Genomic DNA, 21,927 nt, shown 5'->3' on the forward strand with positions numbered 1-21,927 from the left:
GGTCTCTTTATACTTTCTTAATTAATGGCCGTTATTGTTTAAGGACAAGTGAACTGCGCGTAATGCACGTAGAAATCATACAAATAAGAAATTGGGAGTTGATGTCACTAAAGTTCTTGTTGAAAGGTTTATAAACTAACCTCGGTTTATTAAATTAAGACTGCCTGTAAGAGAAGACCGGATTGTTATCCTCAAAATTATACTCAAATGGATTTGAAGTTAAACTGGTAATTCGTTACAATTGGCTGAAATAGGTATGGCTTTTTGGACGCATTGGAAATTTCACATTAATCATAAGATGTTTCTTGACAACTTGTTCTTCTATTATGATTTTATCATCGATTTCTCTCAGTACAGCGAGATTAGCCATTAACGTTGAAACTTCTGAATAAATTATAAATCACCATTCAAAAGCATCTCTATTGTTACTAAACACGCAAGGTGTGCTTCCGAATGATTGTATTATAACTGTAGAAGGCGGCATATGATGTATTTAATAAAAATTTCGTGTGTTCATAAATGACTTTTGCTTTTCCTGAGAATTTTCGATAACTTTAACTTTGTGATCATTAATGGTGGTTGCTAATTCGAATTTGAAGTATAAATTATGCATTTCTTCTAGTTTGTCATGTTTCGAATGGTTGTTTTTCAATAGCCATATGGTGCAAAGAAGCCTGAGGCTTATGCTGCACCAGAAAAAAAAATAACTACGTCACCCTGAGAGAGAGAGAGAGAGAGAGAGAGAGAGAAGGGAATCACCAAGAAAGAGAAGAATGATGATATCCAGCTCAGGATCCTGGGTGTGCCAAGCCCATACTCACCAGATGTGAGCCCCATATGTTCCCTTACTTTTAACTCAACAAACTAGAAGGGTGCACAATTCAGCCGAATAAATTCAGCTAAAATGAAATTTATGAGAAAAAAGGGCAGGATTTAAGTTCTTACACCACATGAAAAATAAAGATATAAAAGTCAGATTCGAAATGACAAATCAATGACAAAATAATTAATATTTTTAAAAATAATATTTATAATTCAATGAATATTGTTGAGTAGGAGAAGACTAACAATCAAAGGACACTGTTCTTCATGGATTAATGTCATTATTGGAGTTCCACAAGGTTCAATGTTGGGCCCATTTTTGTTCACTATATTTATCAATGATAATGATGAAGATATATCAGGGTTAACGTCCAAGTTTTCAGATAATACGAAGGTTGGCAGAGTTGTTAATAACAGTATGTTACTGCAACAGGATCTTGAAAAGTTAGGCAGATGGGTTGAGAAGAGGCAACTGAAGTTTAAGATTGAAAAATGCAAAGTATTGCATATGAATAGTAATAGGCCCAGAGTAACGTACCAGCTATGTAGTAATACACTCAGGATGGTGGAGACTGAAAAAGATCTGGGATGATTGTGCAGTTAGGTATGAAGTTCTCTAAGGGTGCAGAGAGGTTGCAAGGAAAGCTCACGGGATTTTGTCAATGGCATGCAGGGATTTTGCTATCAGAGATAAGGATGTGATTATCCCATTGTATAAGAAAATGGTCAAGCCAAGTCTTGCGTATTACATCCAGATCTGGAGGCCTCATTTTGGGAAGGATGTGGAGCTGCTGGAACGAGCACAGAGAAGGGAAACGAGATTGGTGAAGGGGGAACAAAAGGGTGCTCTTACCTAGAAAGGCTCCAGTTCTGCAAATTGCAGCGTCTGGAGACTAGACACCTGCGAGGTGATCTGATTAGGGTGTATAAGGCTTTAAATTGTTTGAGCAAGCTCAATGCTGATGGGATTCTTCCTCTTGCTCAGATTACACAATTGGGAGCATAAATTCAAATTCAGGAAGGGCTGTTGCAGAATATGTGTCCGGAAATTTGCCTTTATCCACCGAGTGGTTGATTGATGTTACCTTCTTAATCATATAATCTGAAAGGTTGGTCTTCACATATGATGTTCAAAGTATATTGAAGTACTGAACCTATATGATTCTCAATGCATCTCATCGCTTACTACATATCTCAAAACCCTGTCGTTGGTTCTGGCTACTTTAGATTAGAATTTTGAACATCCAAGTCTGAAAAAATAGGTCTCACTATTTGTGAAATCCTGAAAGAAAAGACCTGACTCTATTGTTGGGATGTCTTTCTTCCCTAGGCGGAAAGCATAGCCCGAAAAACTTGAAATGGTTTGGAATGATCAGCGTCCATTCACCTAATATTGCCAATTCCATGAGAAAAATTTTGGCTGCCCTATAGACACATGTGTACATGTGTTATAACTTATTTAAGTTAAGGCTACTCCAGAACATTCATCTCCGTTTGTTACACCGTGACGATACATAATTCTGTAAATTGCTGCCACAAATCACTGTAGTGCAATGTTTCTGGCCACTTTGCTACTAAGGAAGCAGGGATCGCCTGGAAGGTTACTTCCTAGTACCTATCGAAGCCACATGGAGGTGAACCAGAACAAAATTTGTACTGTTAAAAAAAAACAAAACTGCCATGTCGTTTGTCTGTCTCGAAACGGTCATCATCATCATCATCATCAGCCATTTTCAATCCACTGCAGGATGAAGGCCTCTCCAGCAACTTTCCAGCTCCTTCTGTTTTGAGCACTGGCCATCCATTTACTACTCAAAAACTCATGAATTTCATCTATCCATCTCCGCCTTTGTCTTCCAGGTTTTCTTCTAGCTCCTCTTGGGTACCATTCTGTTATTTTCTTAGTCCATCTGTCATCATGTCTTCGAGCTATGTGTCCTGCCCAGGACCATTTTAGTTCTTTAGTTTTGATAAGAATGTCCTTTACTTGAGTTTGCTGCCTAATCCATGTGTTTCTCTTCTTATCTAACAGTCTGATTCCCAATATGATTCGTTCCATTCTTCGCTGTGTGGTTCTCAGCTTCTCTTCCATTCTTTTGGTGAGTGCCCAAGTTTCACTTCCATAAGTCATGGTGGGGAGTATACATTGGTCCATTATTTTACGTTTCAGACAAACTGGGATATTGCTCTTCAGTATGTGACTATATTTCCTGAATGCTATCCATCCAAAATTTATTCTTCTCTTGACTTCCAGCCATTTATCATTATTACAGCTAATAACTTGTCCCAGATATGTATATGATTCCACCTTTTCAATTACTGCTCCTTCAATCATTATTTCCCTTTCTGTGGCATACTTGTTCATCATTACTTTTGTTTTAGACATATTCATCTTTAGTCCAAAATCCTTACTAGCTGTGCATAACTGATTAAGATTTTCCTCTAATTCTTTGGGATCATGGCTTATGACCACAATGTCATCTGCAAATCGCAAATGGTTTAGGTACTCTCCGTTCACATTGACTCCTTTCTGCGACCAGTCTAATCTTCTGAAAGCTTCCTCAAGGGCAGCAGTAAACAGCTTAGGAGATATTGTGTCTCCTTGTCGAACTCCTTTCTCAATTTTAAATTTCCTACTGTCTTTGTCTAGTCTAATAAAGGAGGTAGCACTCTCGTATATTTTCTTCAAAATCATAATATATGGGGTATCAATGCCTTGTCTTTCCAGTGCCCGAAACATTGCCTTATGCTGTATGGAGTCAAATGCCTTTTCATAATCCACAAATGCCAGGCATAATGGTGTTTTATATTCATTTGCTTTCTCCATTAGCTGTGATATTACATGAAGGTGATCCATAGTTGAGAATCCTGTCCTAAAGCCAGCTTGCTCTTTCGGTTGATTCTCATCCAGTATTCTTTCTAATCTGTTAGTAATGACCCTTGTGAACAACTTGTAGATGTGGGATAACAAGCTAATTGGTCTATAATTTTCAATTTCTGATTTATCTCCTTTCTTATGCGGCAAAACTATGATTGCATTATTCCACTGCTTAGGCGTCACACCTTTTCTAATGCACTTTGTGAAGAGCCTTGCCAGTTTTTGTGTTATGTCTCTTCCTCCCAATTTTAACAACTCTACAGTAACTTCATCTTCCCCCGGGGCTTTCTGATTCTTCATTTTCTTCAATGCATGTTCTACCTCATCAGGAAGAATATCGGGTATGTCGTATGTGTTGCTACTTTGCAATCCATCTTCCCCACTGCTGGCATCATTCCCCTGCTCCTTGTATAATTCTCTATAGTAGTCTTCTGCTATTTGAATTATGCCTTCTCTGCTGTTTATAAGTACACCATCGCTATTCTTCAGTTTCAGTATCATTTGTCTTTCTGTATTACTGCTCATGGCTGCTGATTTAAATCCTTTGTTTTCCCTTAATGCTTGTTCTACTTTTCTTGTGTTAAATCTTCTTATGTCCTCTCTGAGTCTCTTTCTAATGGCTTTGCATAACTCAGTATACTCAATTTTCTCCCTGTCAGTGTTTTTCTTGCTTTTCATTTGTCGTCTTCGGTTCATCATGACAAGTGTTTCTTGACTAATTTTTTCTTCTTTGGATTTCTTTTTCCCTATAGGTTTCTTGGGCTTTATCACTTTCAAAAAGTTGTAATATTCCTCGTCGATATCTTGGTCCTCAGCAGTCTGCAGAAGCTCATACTTGTTCTTAAGTTCCAGTACATACTGCTTTTTCTCCTCTTCTGTTATCTCAAAGACCTTTGTATTATTTACTCGAGTCAGTTTGTCTCGAAAAGGTGCAGTCAATGAAATGCAATCAGTGGATGGTGGATTTTTTCCGGTATCTGTGCAAAAGAGGGAATGCTGAACAGGGATTAAAATTGTGTTCAGTGGTAAGGTCATCTCTGCAGTCTATCTACACCTCAGCAGGTGTCTCAACTTGTAATCTTCTTTTAAATCGAGTACTCAATCCTATTATGGCATATCCCCGCTAGGATAGCCTTCTTTTATCGCCTTTATGTCTTTATGGGAGTGGCTGTTTGCTGCTTGATCTCATCAAAAGAAACACCAGTACTTCGCTAAATAGGATGAAATTCCCAGGAATCACAAGGATGTTATCACGCCCGGGAGCCTAGGAACACTCAGAAATATGACTCATCTCTCCAGTTCCAAGCAACCAGTCTAAGGACCTTTCAAAGGTGTTTCCTTAGAATATTATATTATACGATTCATCAGTACGTTGCATAATAGGCTGTAAGCGGTTTTGCGAAGACATAGGCTGCAGAAACAGTCATCTGTCCACCATATCCATCCGCGCCAAGCCCATTCCAGGTTGTTTCTTCTTCCTACTCCTGGTTATCCAAGGTAGCAAGAAAGGATCATGATTGTACACAGTTTGCTGATAAGGTGCTCTTGAACTCTATGGCTCCTTGATTGGCCCTCGAATCCATACGCAGATGGAAGTCCAAATGCCAAGTGATCTGGTGTAACAAAGAACAGTTCTCAGCCTTTGCTCATATTGTATTGCTCATAATTGTTAATTATTTTTCTCTTCTTAAACAGTAAGTTCAAATTGCTCGAGACTTCCAGATCCCATATGCACCATTACCTTTATCATTTTATTTCAAACGTCTTTAATTGTAAGTTAAACTACACATAATAACTTCCTCCTGCAAATAATATATTTCATATTACATTACCCCTTCGAATATACTACCCTTTTAGGAAGTTATAGATTTCAGATTAATTTAAATAAAATTAAACATAAACATTTTAAATATATTCAAAAATAAACCTAGATTATAATTGAAGAGTCTTTGTACATCGATAATTTAACCAATTTCATGAACGGAGCTGCGAATTTTTCTTGCGTTTTCTCCTCCTGAACAGACCTAACAACGTGAGAAAGCACATTGCCAGATATCAAAAAAATATCGACTACAATTGATTCAAAGATATAGAATCTTTTAGAAATTTTCTGAACATCTAAAGTCTTTCAAATTATCTCTGTAATTCTATTAATGGCTTAAGGAAAAATAGAACAATATTCCTATCTGTTGTAAGTCTTGTTCTCCGGTCAATTAAAGATTTTCTTTTGGGATTATAAAGATATACTATAAGTGGGTGTTTCCATTGTTTCCACTGTTGATGATCAAATGTTTTCTTTCGTGACCGAAATGCTCATATATTGATGACAGTTATTCAATTCCATAATAATGATTATTTCTTCAATACGTAGAAACGTGCGCTATTTGTGTCTTAATTTTAAATGGCAATACTTCTATTCTTTTTAATATCCAAGTTATTAGTTGTTTGGTCACTACAGCGTGGACTTTAAAACAACAATTTAAGAAGATTCTACTAAGAATAAAATTCTACTAAGAAGAAAATTCTACTAAGAAGAAGATTCTTTCAGATTGTTATCTTCCAATGGTGCGTGCTTTCAAGCACACTGGTGTGCAAAATTTAAGGACCAGTCAGGTTTTCACCTGTAGCTTCTCATAGGAGTGGCCTGGATATGGGAAATACATACCAAAGGAACCTCGTGAGGTACAGAAATGATGAAGGAAACAACACCGACACAACAACGGAAACAAAACGGTAAAGAGGGACTTTATTCAAAAATGGCAACATAGCACTGGCTGCCATGATACAGATGCATCCCTGCCAAAGATAGAACAAAGATAAGAGGTGGTCCTCTGTAGGAGATATGGCCACCCCTAATGTCGATGCAGGCTTTGCACCGCCTGTCCATACTTAGAACGATGTTGTTGATAAGTTCTTGCGGTAACATCGTCGATTCCTCTGTCAGCGCCATCCTCAGCTGGTAAACATTTTCTGGTGGGTGTGGATGTGCAGCTAGGGATTTCCCCAGATCGCCCCTTTTGTGTTCGATGGGACTTAGATCGGTAGAACGGGCAGGCCAATCCATACGAACAATGTCCTCACTTTCCAAAAGCATATCAACAGGTGCAGTGCGATGGGATGTGGCGTTATTATCCATAAACAAGGACTCAGGGCCAGTGGCACCTCAGAACAGACGTACATGGGGAAGGATGACCGCAGTACAATAGCATGCACCGGTTACAGTACCGCCTTCCAGTATCTGGAGTTGTATACGTCCAACCAAGATAACGCCTCCCCAGACGAGAACACCTCGACCGCCATATCGTTCCCTTTAAGTAATGTTTGCGGGGTGATACCGTGTGCCAACCTCTCGCCAGATTCACTGACGCCCAGAATCGCTGCTAGGACCGAATCTACTCTCATCAGTAAAGAGTACCTTAAGTAAAGATTTTGTGGTTGTAACCTTTAGAAATAGTGTTGGTCCTTAAGTTTTGCACACCAGTGTAGTTGTATTTTCTACACTGAGAACCGGTGTAGATAATATTACATCATTTGTCCTCATAATCTGACCAATCACAATCTTCTTTCAAAGTATGTATAATTTGGATGGAGGCTTTCTTGTTTCATAATTTAGGTTTAAAATTAAATCCTCCTGTCAAAGATACCTTTCGATCTCCTTCGATATGTTGTAATCTGTATCAGAACACAAAGTTGTAAATAGCTGGTGTCAATAAAACACCAGCTATTTACAACCAAAACCGTAATAAATATGCATATCGCCAGAAAATAATGATAAATAAAACTCTTCATAAATGGTTAATGTTGTTTATGTTATTGTACTGAGGGTATTTGCACGAGGCCGTCCTGTGCCATATTGTGCCTGTTCACCACTTACTTTTGACTGAATCTTTTATATTATGGTTATTAGAGATGATTACATTAACTTATGCATTTCAAGCATTAAAACAGTGCTTCAAAATTTGCATTATTGCCAAGAATGTGTAATAAAAGTAAAGGTTCCTGCAAGTTGGATATATACATACATATAAACAACGGAACCTCAACGTGCCACCTAGGCAAATATGCCTATCTGCACAGAAGTCTAAAGAAAATTTTGTACTTTTAAAATTTTTGGTGTTATAATCTCAAATCAAACTATGTCCTAATTATACATTTAACCATTCCATTGTTTAAATGACTTACAAATTTTCGGTCATTAGCCTGTCATCGCATGAAGTTAGTTTAGTATCTCATGCGACTCCAGTTGCCGCCCCTTCCTCGAGGAGGAAGACCTCTACTCGCTCAGAAGGTTAACTAAAATTCTAAAATCATATTATACAAATTTGGCTATCTAACTCAAATCTCACACTAGATCTCTTCCCAACACAGAACATCCACACACTAGTCCCATACTCGCCAAGTTCACGACACCGCCACAGCACCTCAACATCAAAACATCCTGATATATTATCGACAAAATAATGTCATTAACTTCTAATAGTAATCAGTACGCTTCTTATTTAATTCCATTGCATTATTAAACTCTGGACATGCATGATCTACTGCAACATGATCACTTACAAATTTCTTGCGCTTGCAATTTACGCAACAAGGGACTTTATCTTTATTTGGGCAATCTTTAAAAGAATGCCCATGTGCTGCACAATAGCCACAAAAAACCTCATTCCTACAGAATTTGGCAATGTGGTCATAAGTCATGCACTTATAACATTGAGTTACTGTGACAATGTCACGAACTCGACAAGCGGACCAATTCAAAAATACTCTGCCCACACTTGTTAACTGCTTATGAACAGGACTGGAGACTTGAAGAATCCAGTTATTAACATTCCTCTTCTTGGCTTTATTCACAGATATAACTGCCAGATTTTCTTGAAACAGGTCTTCTTTTATTCCATAATCTTTCAAGTTCTTTAACCATAGCTGTTCTAATAACTCCTTCTTATCAATGTCTTTTTCAACATCATATATCAAAATCTTCGGATTCTGCTTCTTCACTTTTTCAGCATTCAATTTAAGTTCTTTAAACTTCACACATTTTGTAATCATATCTAGATCTTTTTCTGTTTCAACTTCAATCACCACTTTCTTATCACGAACAGCCCTTAAATTTCTCACTTTGACATCATGAAGTATCGGTCTTACATTCTTTATTAGATCATTTCTCACATCTTCACTGCTCTTATGTTTCTCATTCTTGGTTGAGATAATGGCAACTTTCGGTTTATTCTCCACTTTATCTTTTACTACAGTTGCATATTCTCTAGGAATTCCTTGAGTGTCCTTTTTAACCCTCTTTATTCGAGCATTAATATCAAGCTCTAAGAGAACCATCTCTAGGTCATCCCATAACTCCAAAATTCGGGCTGATACTTTACTAGTTATTCGATTCTCCCGTTGAAAAAGGATATATCTCAAATTAGAATGAGATTCAGCTATTTTTTCCAATCTTTTTGCAGCACTTACATCTTCAGAACTTTCTTTTATACTTCCTAGTATAACCTTCATATTTTGAAACAACTGCTCCTTATTATCCACAGACATATCAGTTCTCTTAGCACTTCTAGGTGAATCAACCACCTGACTGCTCTTAGTCACCTTAGTTTTTGTTGACTCTGCTCTCATAACTTGCTTTTGCTTCTTAGAAACAGAATCCTTAGACTTCCTTTTTTCAGCAACAGCACTTTTATCCTGTTCTTCATCAAATTCATACACAGAGCTATCATCTGAGTCTTCACTTCCTGAATCTGTTTCTGTTCTATCGCAAGGAAGAGAGCCAGCGCTCGACTTCTTACTAGCCATGTTAAAATTTTTAAAAGGCAATTTAGCCAACTATATACAACTCTTAATAAAGGAGTCTGGCGGCCAAAAGTTTTAAACAGACCCGAACTCAAAAATATTAACTCACAAAATATTAAACTAACAACAGAGTCTGGAAATCTATCCAAACCAATTTAAAATCTATCCCTACTCAAGTCAAACGAGTCAGGGTCCCAGGAAACTTTTAAATACAATCCTGAGGGCACAAAATGCAATTAACTCCTGACCAACTCTGCACCTCCTACCTCAAAACACCCGTTCAGCCGGCTAGGGGTAAACCCCCAACCGCCCACCCCAGACGCCGAGGACGTAGGGCAGCTAATCAGGTTACAACTCGTGCAACAATAGAAACAGCAAAATGGTAACTATCAACTAAAATGTAATTCAATCAAATTAAACAATCACTCAAGATAATCACCAATATTCACTATTCCCCAAGATTAGCCCCTGGGGCCTGCAAGTTGGATAGAGAGCTTGAACTCGATTTCCACGTACCTGAATTCAGACCTGCCTTCTTCTCGCCTGCTTTTCCTGAAACGAGAATTGCACAGCAGCCGTTCTTTCTAAATCTGGAAGGGTTTATTATTGATTTGAGTTTGCCACAGTTGAGACCATTGATTCCTACATGCTCTTTTAACCATGGATTTATAATCAGTGTATGGCCCTTTCGGATGGTAGAATGGTCCACTGTCAGGATGTTTAACAGCACGATTCGTGCATTCATTACCTGGGATGCCCCATAACCAGGGATCCAGCAGAAGTTGACCATCTGGTTGAATGTTTGATATTTATAAAATTTAGATCGGATGTTTTAAAATGGGTTGGTGAGGAGAAGTAGTTGACTGATTGGCGGTGACTGCCCTTAAGGATTCTGTATATACAGTATCAGCGATTGCTTGAAATGCTGATATTATTATATTATATAGGGCAAGGCCTCCGTAGCCGAGTGGTCAGGAGCGGGAGTGCAGTGGCACACGCTCTTTGAGTAGACCGGGGTTCAAGCCCCTGACTGCTAAATACGGTGGATTTGCCAACCCGCACTGGACCAGCGTGGCAGATTATGGTCCATTTCCCTCATCATGAATTGTTGAGGAGGCTTCCATCCTGCAGTGGGTTGATAATGGCTGCAATTTACTTTTTTATATAGGGCTAATTTTATTGCATACAATTTTGCGAAATCAAACAGCTCTCTAACGCCTCACTGCGCTTTAATCATGGGGACGGTTCAGGCACGGTTATTTTACTCAACCTCTTGGCAAGGTACCAAAATAAAGGATTTCCTTCTCCTAACCGGTATACTTAGCCTGGGCATTCCCCTTATGACATAGCATGCATTGGATCATATCGTGTATCTCTTACTTTTCACGAATAAAGCAATACCAGCATTCATTATCTTGCTTTTCTTCAGTAAGCCCCCGAAGTTCTAGGACTCTGGTGGTTTTAAGTTGTTTTTTTTTTCCCTTTAGGCTTTTCAACTGCAAATCTGCTAATAGCAGGGTCTTATAAAGGGGCGGAGAAAAGATTCGGTTCGAGGTTATCTAGATCAAGAGACACCTAAGGGTGAATGTCAGCTTACTGTTGGGCTGATTCTAAGTTAAAGGCGATATGGATCCTGGGTTGAGGTTATTTTAAATAACCTTATCAAAAATGAATTGATAAATTTCAAATATCATTGAATTGCCAATTCTTAATACTATTTGTTTACATTGCTGTAAAACATAAACATATTTTCCTGAATTCTCTATTTTCACGAAGTGTCAATAGTTAATCAACTGACAGCAGTTAAAAAGTATCTTTGAAAATAGGTTTTCTCCATCGGAACACCAGTACATTCTAATAAACAGCATGTGGTCCATTCTAAGCAACAAAGCGTTATCCTGTATTCAGCATTTTCACGTACAGTAGTTTAAAGATAACAAAGCAAGAAAATCGGCAGTAATTCGAGGAAATTCGAATCTATTGATGACTATTAATCGATTATAAAGATTCAGAAATCACCGAGAAATTATCGCGAGAATTGAAAGCCTTGAAATAAGATAAAAAGCATCAAAAACACACTTTTTAATTTCAAATCTCCCAGGCTCTGGTTTAATTTCGGCAACCTTCCCCTATATGAATGAGCGTTGGGTGATTTAGAATTTTCATATTTAAATAAATATATAAAACATATCGGGGTACAGTGGCGCAATGGGGACACGGGACACATTTATCGCTGTTTGACTGGCGAGAAGTTCAAACAGCAATAAATGGAGTTAATCATTTTTGACTCCTCTTTCGTTTATTGTGTACATATGTGGTGCTTCTGAAAATTATCCTGTTTTATTTATACCACATTATCTCGAATAATATGATATTCGCCGGGGGCAAACTAACTACCTAAATACGGAATTGCTTCTACTTTGAACTCAGCTATAGAACGCATTTCAGAACAGAAACAAAGGTCTCAGGACTGTCCTACAACAAACAATGCTAGACCTAATCGTTCTTAGTTCAGGAGAAGAAAAATATTATATATATATAATGTACTTTACTTTACCACATGCATTCAGGCATAAGGGGGATAAAAAATTACATTTCTACGCATTATATTTAACAATAACCAAAAAATTGTCTCAAACACAAGAGTGCACGTCTAAATGACGGTCCGCGGCTGGTCGGACAGGGACTAGAGTCCTCCAGGTCGTTGACACACTTCTGTCTGCTAGTCAGTCACAAACAAGTATCTGAAAACAAAGAATTAACCAAGAATGATGTCACTCCGCTGAAGAACATGCACTGACTGCTCCTGATTCATTCAGTAAAGGACTCCATCACGTGATCTCACTTCTACCAATAAGTTTAAATTTCGGAACTTGCTCTGGAAGTCCGAAACATCATTCCTATTAAAAATTCAGATCACGTTTAATCGTAACCATTAAAGGACTGTTTAATCTTCATTATTTAAATATAGTGTTAGTTGCTGGAGTTTTTTTTTCTGTTTTTTTATGTGAAACTTCTTCTGGGAGGCTTAATGATTTTTTAATTTACTGTCTTGTTTTCAAGGCCAACAACAACAAGGTCAATTCTTGGAACAAATCATTTCAAAATCGAAATGCTACGGGCGCCGGAATTCTGATAAATTAAAGAGGTGAAAAATCATTCAGGAGCTCAAGTGCACGCCATGTCTGGGAGAAATAGTGAGGATCCAGTTATCGCCAATGATGGAGAAATTTTCTCATCTACTAGGGCTTCGCTGGTTTCTTTGGCATGTGTTATTATTATCGGCATTTTGATTCTACAAATTAAGAAGAAGAAACGCCACATACCTCCTGGACCAGCAGGATTGCCTATTGTAGGCTATTTCCCATTTCTAACTCGGTATCCTCACAAAGAGTTTCACCGACTTTGCCAGAAATACGGACGCGTTATAAGGTAAGTGATCTTCCCATATTGGCAGGTTCCTAAATAAGTTGAAAATTTGTTTAGCTTATAGTGATATAGCGAATACTCTAGCCTGTTTACTATGTTATTATCAACTCAATGCGTATCCTGTTTCTCCAACATTTTTGGAATTATTATATTCTATAAAGTCGAGGCAGAAAGGTATACGAGTTAATTTTACACCCCAACTGCTTCAGTACAAAAGAAGGAATATTAAAGGAGGATATACTCTTTTTAAACTAGTTTTTTTAGGTGAGATCAGTCTTACTAATATAAACATGGAGGAAAGAAATTGTACAGTTGAATTTCTTCACTCACATAAGAGGAACGTAATATTAGAATATGAAATTAAAATAAATTTCAAAGCTCAGAAAACTTTTACAGATTTAAGTTGCTTCTTGAAGTGTCCATCAGATATCTCCAAATTTGCTTTGTTGATTAATCTTACAGTTCTGTTATAGCAGTTGTAATACCCATAATTTTCTTGAAAATTATTATCTTAGCAGTGGATAGTTTCTTAAAGCTCTGGTCAATGCACTGAAGTTTATTTTTAAGCCCAGGTTGGGGCTATTTATTGTGCCATTTAACAGCTTGTTAAATAGGATTAAATCGAATTAATCCCATCTTTCTTCCAGCGTTACAAACCCAAAGAATTTATACCACTCTTGATAAGATTTCTTATTTTATTGTAATCCACTTTTAAAATAAATTTAATCTAATGTTCATATTTTTGGGATATTTTCAATTTCTATTTTTGATACTACTTTGAAAGTTGCTGGTAAATTGCGTGTGTTGGTAGATTTTCAGTTTTCTTGACGAAAAACTCGAGTTTCGGGGAGAAAAGTAAGGGAGGGGGGGGCTACCATTGCGTGAGTAACTAAACCAGTAAAAGAGAACATTGTGAAAAAGACCATAAGAATTTCTGAATTCCAAAGAATTGGAATTCTTTTCGAGCCTATGAAGGGAAGACGTGGTTATACCAACTGTGCTACTGAACACATCTTATATAAATATGCCTTTGTTTAAATCATAATTAGTCATTAATCCATAAAAGAAAAATAAATGTTGATTTTTTGGAAGGGTTTTTAACATGATTTACGGAATACATTGGAAATCCAATCTTATTATTATTCAAATAAGATGCTTTGACTGGTAATAAGCAGGATCGATGATTATGAAATTACTGGAGTTTCGTAGAATTATTAAATTTAGCTGTATAAGCAATAGTAAGGTAGCTCTTATGTATTAAGTCCCGTACTTCAGCGAAATCAAATTATAAGTCTAAAGTCGTTTATTATAATATGCTTGGAATGAGTTGCCTGAGGCACGTCTCCTATTGGGAAACATATAGTATATGGTATATAGCATCAGCCAAAAAAAAAACCAGTTCACCCAATCGTAGCCGACAATAATTTGCCTAGTTCCCCCTTGAATTTATTCATTTCATCCATTTCCACAACAACAGATGGAATCCTGTTCCAAATATCAACCACCCGCTCGCTGAAAGCAATCTTCCGCACATCTATCCTGCAACCATTCTTCCTGGACTGGAATTTATCAGATTTCCCCGCAGGTGCCTAGGCTTGAGACGCTGTAATTTATAATCTGCCAGAGCATCCTTTTGTTCTCTTCACCAATTTGGTTGTCCTTCTCTGCATTCGTTCCAACAAATATACATCCTTCCTAAAGTGAAGCTGAAAATCTGCATACAATATTCAAGATGCGGTCTAACCATGACCGTATACCGAGCGATAATCACCTCTTATCCCTGCTACCAAAGTTTCTGTATATCATTGACAAAACCCCGTGAGCTGTCCTGGCAGCAAGTCTGCAGTGCTCAGAGAATTTTATGTCTGACTGTACAATTAATTCCAGGTATTTTTCATTCTCCACTACCCTGCGTGTAGTACCACTGTACCCCACAGTTGATGAATTACTCTGGGGTTATTTCAACCCATATATAGTACTTTGCATTTGTCAACGTTACATTTCAACTGCCATTTATCGGCGCACCCACCCAAATTTTCCTAGATCTTGTTGCAGTAGCTCACCCTGATGACTGTCGTTAACTACCCTGCCAACCTATGTATCGTTTGCAAAGTTGGACATTATACATTCATCTATATCATTAATAAATATTGAAAATAACAATGGACCCAGCACTGAACTCTGGAGGTCTCCATTGATAGTATTAGTCCACGAAGACCAGTGCCCATTGATAACTACTCTCTGTCTTTTTTCATTTAAATATCCCTTTATCCATAGCAGTAACTTACCCGTAATACCACATTGCTCCGTATGTACAGTAGTCTATTATTTGCAATTCAAGTATATGACGTGAAAATTATTTTTTGCATCCAGTTCCTTGGTTGCTGCACCATAGTAACCTATCAGATTGTTTAGACAAGACCGCCCCTTGACAAATCCATTCTGTAGTTGCAATATAATTACATTCCTGTCCATATGGTTCTGCATTACTTTTTTAATTAGTGATTCCACTATTTGCCCTGGAACAGACGTTAAGCTAACAAGTCTGTAATTACTCATGTCGCCTTTTGCTCCCCCTTTATTAATTGGGAATTTATTCGCACATCACCAGACCACTATAGGGACCTCTCCTGGATCCAAGGATGCTCTCATAATTATGGCTAAGAATTTGCTTATCTCATTTGCAGCCTCCCTTAATATAATTGGATAGATTCCATCAGTCCCAGGTGCCTTTTTTATGATCACCCTCAACAATTTCTGCACTAATTTCCTTTCAGTTATCACAACGTCATTTTAGCTTCTCATTAGAGTTTTATAAACTTCTGGCATCCCCTTCCCTAAAGAATTTCTCATGTATGACTGTAGATACAAAATATCTATTCCAAATATTTGTCCGCAACGTGAGCAGGGTCATCAACAGTTAACTCATAGACATCAAATGGCCCAACGTGATTCAAACTTTTTCTTTCTACTGTTAATACAAGCATAGAAGTCTTTGTTGTTTTTCTTTGCATCCTTCCCCAAAGATTTCTCGAAATCTGCCTTTGCTTTCCTAACCTCTTTTGCGACTTGATTGCAGACTATATTATTTCTACCATAGGCTCCTGTATCACCTGATAATTCATATGCATTCTGTGCACTTATCTTCTCTACCGCATGTCTCAATAGTTCATCTGACATCCATTTAGGTCTAAGCCTTGAACAGTATTTCTTTGTTGGTATGAAAAGCCTAGTAGCTTCTTTGATTACTTCCCATTTAGAATTTGCTGTTGGTAACGTCATCAGTTGGTCATACTGCGCACAATTTAAAAACTGTTTAAGACCTCTATAGTCACCCTTACTAAAGCAAAATCCTTTCCCTTCACCCTTGCCAGTAGCTATGTCTTTAATTAAATTCCGCATCAGTACACTGTGATCCCTGCCAATGGGTCTCTTACTTGAAGATTCTTGATGCATGAAGAATCGCTGCTGATAACCAAATAAAGATTATTGCTACCTCTTGTTGCCTCTCTAACATGCTCCTATAGAAAACAGTCATCCAACAATTCAACATTGCACTCGTCCTTCAAGTCAACTGGATGCACTGTCTTAGATTTAATATGTTTCTTAACTAAGAGCATAACTCCTCCACCCCTCCTGCTATGTCTGTCTTTCCTGTATGCATTGAAGGCCAGCTTGTCGAACTTTGTAATTATAAGCAATACTGTGTAATGAACATATTTTACCAACAACCCTTACAGAAGGCTATATTCACAGAAAAGTCTTGAAGATGTCATAAGAAACCAAACTGACTACATTTTTAAATAAATGTTTTCAGGAACAGAGCACAATACAGGTGAAGACCTTCACTTGTATTGTGCTGTTTGGTGAAGGCTTTCACCTGTCTTTAGGTGAAGACCTCACACGAAAACAGAAGACTGCAGGAAGAAATAGATATTTCTTCGGGGTTCCTATAGAGGACCCTGAACACAGGCCATGCCCGAACACGACCTATTTTCGTCTTCTTCCATATTTTTTTACACTTTCCTACCATTCTATATATTTTTATTTATCGTGAACCATTAGTTTACCGAACGCAATGTCTAGATGCTCCTTTACTACCTTAACACACTTTTCTCGCCTAAACAAAGTTTAGCGACTATTTACCGCTACTTTCTAAGCTTGTTATTCCATTCTATCCTGGGATATATTACTTCATGTATTTAATACCTACCCTAATATATATTCGTAATTTTAATTTAATTTAATTTAATTGATTTGACTATTTTCTCTAACTTACATTTCAAATCTATGACACCTCGTGTAGCTAGATTTTTAAATTTTGATTTTAATTGTATTATTTCCTTAATTTAACTTTTTCCTATTTCTTACACAAGGGGTCGCTGGTGTATACCAAACATACAAGTATTTATTTGAAACATTTTCGTGATTCTCCACTGCAATACAGACTTTCTCTCACTCCTCAGTCATATACCAGCATTTACCTCAGTAAGGCATCTTCTTTTATTTTAACCTTTCTCTTTGCATTCCGCCTCTGTCGGGTCAGCCACCAAATATACGTACGCCTTATAATTATAATTTAAACTTTAACCCTCATCTCACATACCCGCTTTACAAATCTACCCCGAACTGTGTACATTTCATGTCAGAAACAGAGGCCTAACTTCTTTCCTTTGTTTTCGGCGGTTGACCCTTGAATAAGTCGTTGAAATCATAGGATACACAGCATTCAATACTTAAAATTTACTTCTTATTACCTTTCGTCCCTGTCATGGAAAACTATTTATCACATAGAAAAGTGGAGATCAATGTAGAATACCATAAGATCACAAGAGAAGTACACAGAGGCTGTCCGCAGGGGTCGGTGCTGGGACCACTCCTGTGGAATATGGTGTTAGATGAGTTCTTAGTGATGGATCTGGGACCCATCAGGACACAAGCATTCGCTGATGACCTGATATTGACCGTGGGAGCGGATTCCCGGGCCCAGTTGGAAACCCACGCAAACCAAGCACTGCAGCAACTCCAGCAATGGGCCGCAAAACACCAGCTAACAATTTCACCCATAAAGACCTCTTCAATCCTGCTTAAAGGAACCCTGCAATTGCGACGACCACCGCAAATAAAAATTGACAATGTCACCATTAAGTTTGTAAACCAACTTAAGTACCTAGGCGTGGTACTGGACAACAACCTCTCGTTCCAGCTGCACCTAAAGTACATAAGAAAAAAAATCAGGAGCTATTCTGCACTGGTAGCCAGAGTTACTAGGAAAGATTGGGGACTCAAAAAAAGAGCCCTGACGCTATATTACAGGACAACGTTTCTCCCAGCAATTACTTACGCCTCAGCAATTTGGTTCCCAAAAACTGCACTGGCAGTGAATAGAAGAATTCTGGACATGATCCAAAGGACCATACTCTTAACTACGACGCGTGCGTGTAGTACAGTGAGTACTCCAGCACTACAGGTACTCGCTGGAGCGCTTCCTTTGGACCTGGAGGTTGTTCGCACAGGTCTGCTATACTTGCTATCCAGGGGAGTGGCGGCCACACATCTGGACTACACAACTGACCCAGCGAACAACCTAAAAACGGAAAAAACTAGATTACAGAACCACCTGCTAAAATTATGGCAGAGAAGATGGACGGAGACCACCAAGGGTGAGATAACCAGAAGATATCTGCCTGACCTCCAGAAAATCTACCCAAAACAGCCGACCTGGTACTTCCCAGGGTACCATTTGACATCTCTAATAACAGGACACGGACCCTACAATGAGAAGCTGCACGGATTCGGACTCGCAGAGGACCCAAACTGTACGTGCGGGGAGACAGAAAGCTGGAATCACATAGTGTACGAGTGCCCACAATATGAAGACCTCAGAGGGGTACTTATAACAAAAATAAGATACCTACCAAAAGGATTGGAATCCCATTTCATAGATACTGAGGATGAATATAGAGCATTATCCCAGTTCGCACAAGACCTCTTCATCAGGAGAAGGACATTAATCACCATCTACAATGACTGACATCAAGTACTACTATTGAGACACCAGCCAGCACAATGTAAAGGCTGCAACTAAAGATGAGTGACACAAGCACAAGGACGGAGCTTGCCCCATGAGTAAAGAAACTTGAAACAATAGCTGCCAATAGCCATATGGCGATCTGAAGAGGGCACTCTAGCCCCCTTCACCTTTAAACCTACTTCCTTGGGGGGAGGGGGGACATTTTCGTCCTCCTCTCCTCTCCACCCTATATCTTCTACTCTGGTGGGACATGGGCATGTCCCACTGAAAACTGGGGCTACCTACTCTATTGGCCCTATATTTCTGTCTTTCTCCCCCCAGCCTTCTGCCTCCCCCCTCTCTATCTATACGCTAGCGAAAGCCCTACCCAAAAACTTAACATATCGAAATTACCTTACGCCCATAACTTGGCCTAGCAAAACTAAGCGATTCTACCCCTACGTCGACGCGTTTCTGTCTTTCTTTTTTTATTTTTTTTATTTATTTATTTATTTTTATTTATTTTTTTTTTAAGGTCCTAGCCGCCGAAATCTCAGGAAATTAAGTGGCAGGACCTGCCAGAGTGAAACAGACTACTGGGTTCCTGGTCTGCCTCCACGGGGCGTAAGTGGGGCAACGTTGGGCCTCAATAGGGGCCCAGCGGCTAAATGACCAGATGAACAACGGTACAAGGCATCACACATATACAAAGTCCATACACTTTTAAATCTCTGGCTTTTCCATTCAACTGGTTCACCCACAATGTAAACTACGCGGAGATGGGGGGAACCCCTTGTGCCGTTTGACCCTAAACACACTTACACTTACACTTACACTTACTTGTTCTCTGTAGTTACAATTTGTTTTTCAATGTTAACGTAGGATTTTATCTATTTTTGCGTTGTAGTTCGGCTATTTGTGCCTTGTTTGTGCACAAACAAGACACAAATATATATGTATTTATTAGACAGCATTCAGAGTACATTCAACCACAGAAAATCAGAGAAACTTCAGTCGACTAACGATTACTGATCATTAACTTAATAAATACAAATGCTTACACTTAATATTTGTTAATATGAGATAAAAAGGAAAACTTGTCTACGTTTTAGATACAGTGAGCAGATTATGCATTGCAATACACAGGAAAAATGTACAAATAGGATGTTTTAAACATCTTGAATCATAAAACTTCTTTATTATTTGAAATACTTTAATCTGAATATCACCAAACTTCCAGTGAAAAACGAGATAAGAAAAACAAAATCCAAAAAAAATGACGTATTTTGAATTATAATACTTTAATGATTATTTGTTTTATTTTCCGTTGCGTGCAGTTTTCGTTCACTTTTTTCTCTTCCTTTTATATGAAAGAAATATTAAAATACCAGAGTATATATCATAATATTTCCATTTTTTTCCAGTCTGAACTTAGGAAGTCGGTTCGTTGTTATTCTTGATGATTTTGCATCTGTGAAAGAAGCTTTTAGCAAACAGGCTTTTCTTGGCAGACCATACGACTCCCCACTTGAAGTCCTTAAGGGGTTCTCAGGTAAGAAAAACATTGCGTTTAATTAAAAGGAGTGAAAATAGAGTAATGAACAAGAGAGTTCAGTATAACCACCCTTTGAATTCACCTTGGGTCGAGTACACATGACTGCTAAATGCGGAATTGTATTTTTCATCTTGCAAACTCCCCTGACCCCATCGCCATGACCCTGACCATATGCCAAGTATAAAAAAGAAATTTATTTTTTAGTTTAATATCTGACAATCAGATTGTTGAAAAATTCAAACCACAACAGTCTACAGGCGAACGGGTCAAAATTTCAAGATTCTAAATGCCTTTAAAATAGTCAGATTTTAATTTGACTCTTTTAATGACTAGTTTTGCAATTTTACCAAAATTAACAGTAACTATGCTACTATTAACTTTTCGAATAATAATGGATACTGCGCACAAAGATACAAAGGTACAATTATGACGACTTCGAACTTCTGTAATCGCCTTTCTGCACGCATTCTTCCTCTTCGTAATAGCTCTGCTACTGTCTGTAATTTTAAACCTGTTTCACGCTTTCCACTACATTGAAAGGATTTTTTATGTTGTTTTTTATGGCGCAATAGTTGCTTCGGCTATATTGTGCCTTTTCAAGTTTTGCTGCGACTAGTTAAGTTGTTACTGATTTTGGGTATTATATATTGTTCTCCGAGAATGCTGCTTAGACAATCATCCACATTTAAAGATGTCGGACTACAGTCGGACAAACCAAAAATGACATTTCCTACCCTACTAGTTTATGACGTTTCAAGAGATTTGACTAAGGAAGAAATAGTAGAGGACATCTTTATGAAAAATCTTAAAGATTATGGCTTTACTTTCGAAGAAATTCAGGAAGAGGTGATGTTACGTTTTAGCTCCGGTACAAAGACAAAAGTGATAAATTGGGTGATAGGTCTCTCACCGAGATTATTTAGACATATTTTAGAAAACGATAGAATTTTCTTGGGATTCTCAGCCCATAAATACAGGAAATTTACAATAGTGACAAAATGCTTCCGTTGCTTGGGATTTGGCCACCTCACGCAGTTTTGCACCCACAAGACTGTATCTTGCGGTCATTGTGCGGCTGGGGGACATATATACGCAGATTGTCCCCATAAAGAACAACCCCCGAGATGTATAAACTGTAAGAGGAGGAACAGGGACAATGCACATTCTGTAAGGGATCCACTCTGCCCAGAATTTCAGAAGGCAGCTGAACTTGCAAGACTGAAAACTGCTAATGAATAATACACAAATAAACCATCTAAATTACAATAGATCTACCAACAAATACTTCCTAAAAATAATGCAGGTGAACGCGCAACGTTCACGTTGCGTTGCAGATGAACTAAGAGCTTCATGTTTGCAGGATAAAGTAGACATTTTGGCTATTCAGGAGCCCTACTCGATGTATAGACAAACGGATAAATTATATCACGT

At 38.1% G+C, this 21,927-nt stretch overlaps 1 protein-coding gene across 1 annotated transcript in view; it reads left to right on the forward strand.

Annotated features, from left to right (window-relative positions):
• Positions 1-12,570: 12,570 nt before the first annotated feature.
• The window catches only part of LOC150088504 (cytochrome P450 2J4-like), a 41,511-nt gene continuing 32,154 nt past the window's right edge, over positions 12,571-21,927 (forward strand). Inside the window, exons 1-2 of the mRNA XM_090370199.1 lie at positions 12,571-12,931; positions 20,366-20,493. Of these exons, the coding sequence (XP_090226325.1) occupies positions 12,681-12,931; positions 20,366-20,493 (379 nt within the window). The 5' untranslated portion in view covers positions 12,571-12,680. The remainder of the gene's footprint in view (positions 12,932-20,365; positions 20,494-21,927) is intronic.

This window comes from Mastigoproctus giganteus, chromosome 3, assembly GCF_048544385.1.
Source record: "Mastigoproctus giganteus isolate SK-2022 chromosome 3, ASM4854438v1, whole genome shotgun sequence".
Taxonomy (NCBI): Eukaryota; Metazoa; Arthropoda; class Arachnida; order Uropygi; family Thelyphonidae; genus Mastigoproctus; species Mastigoproctus giganteus.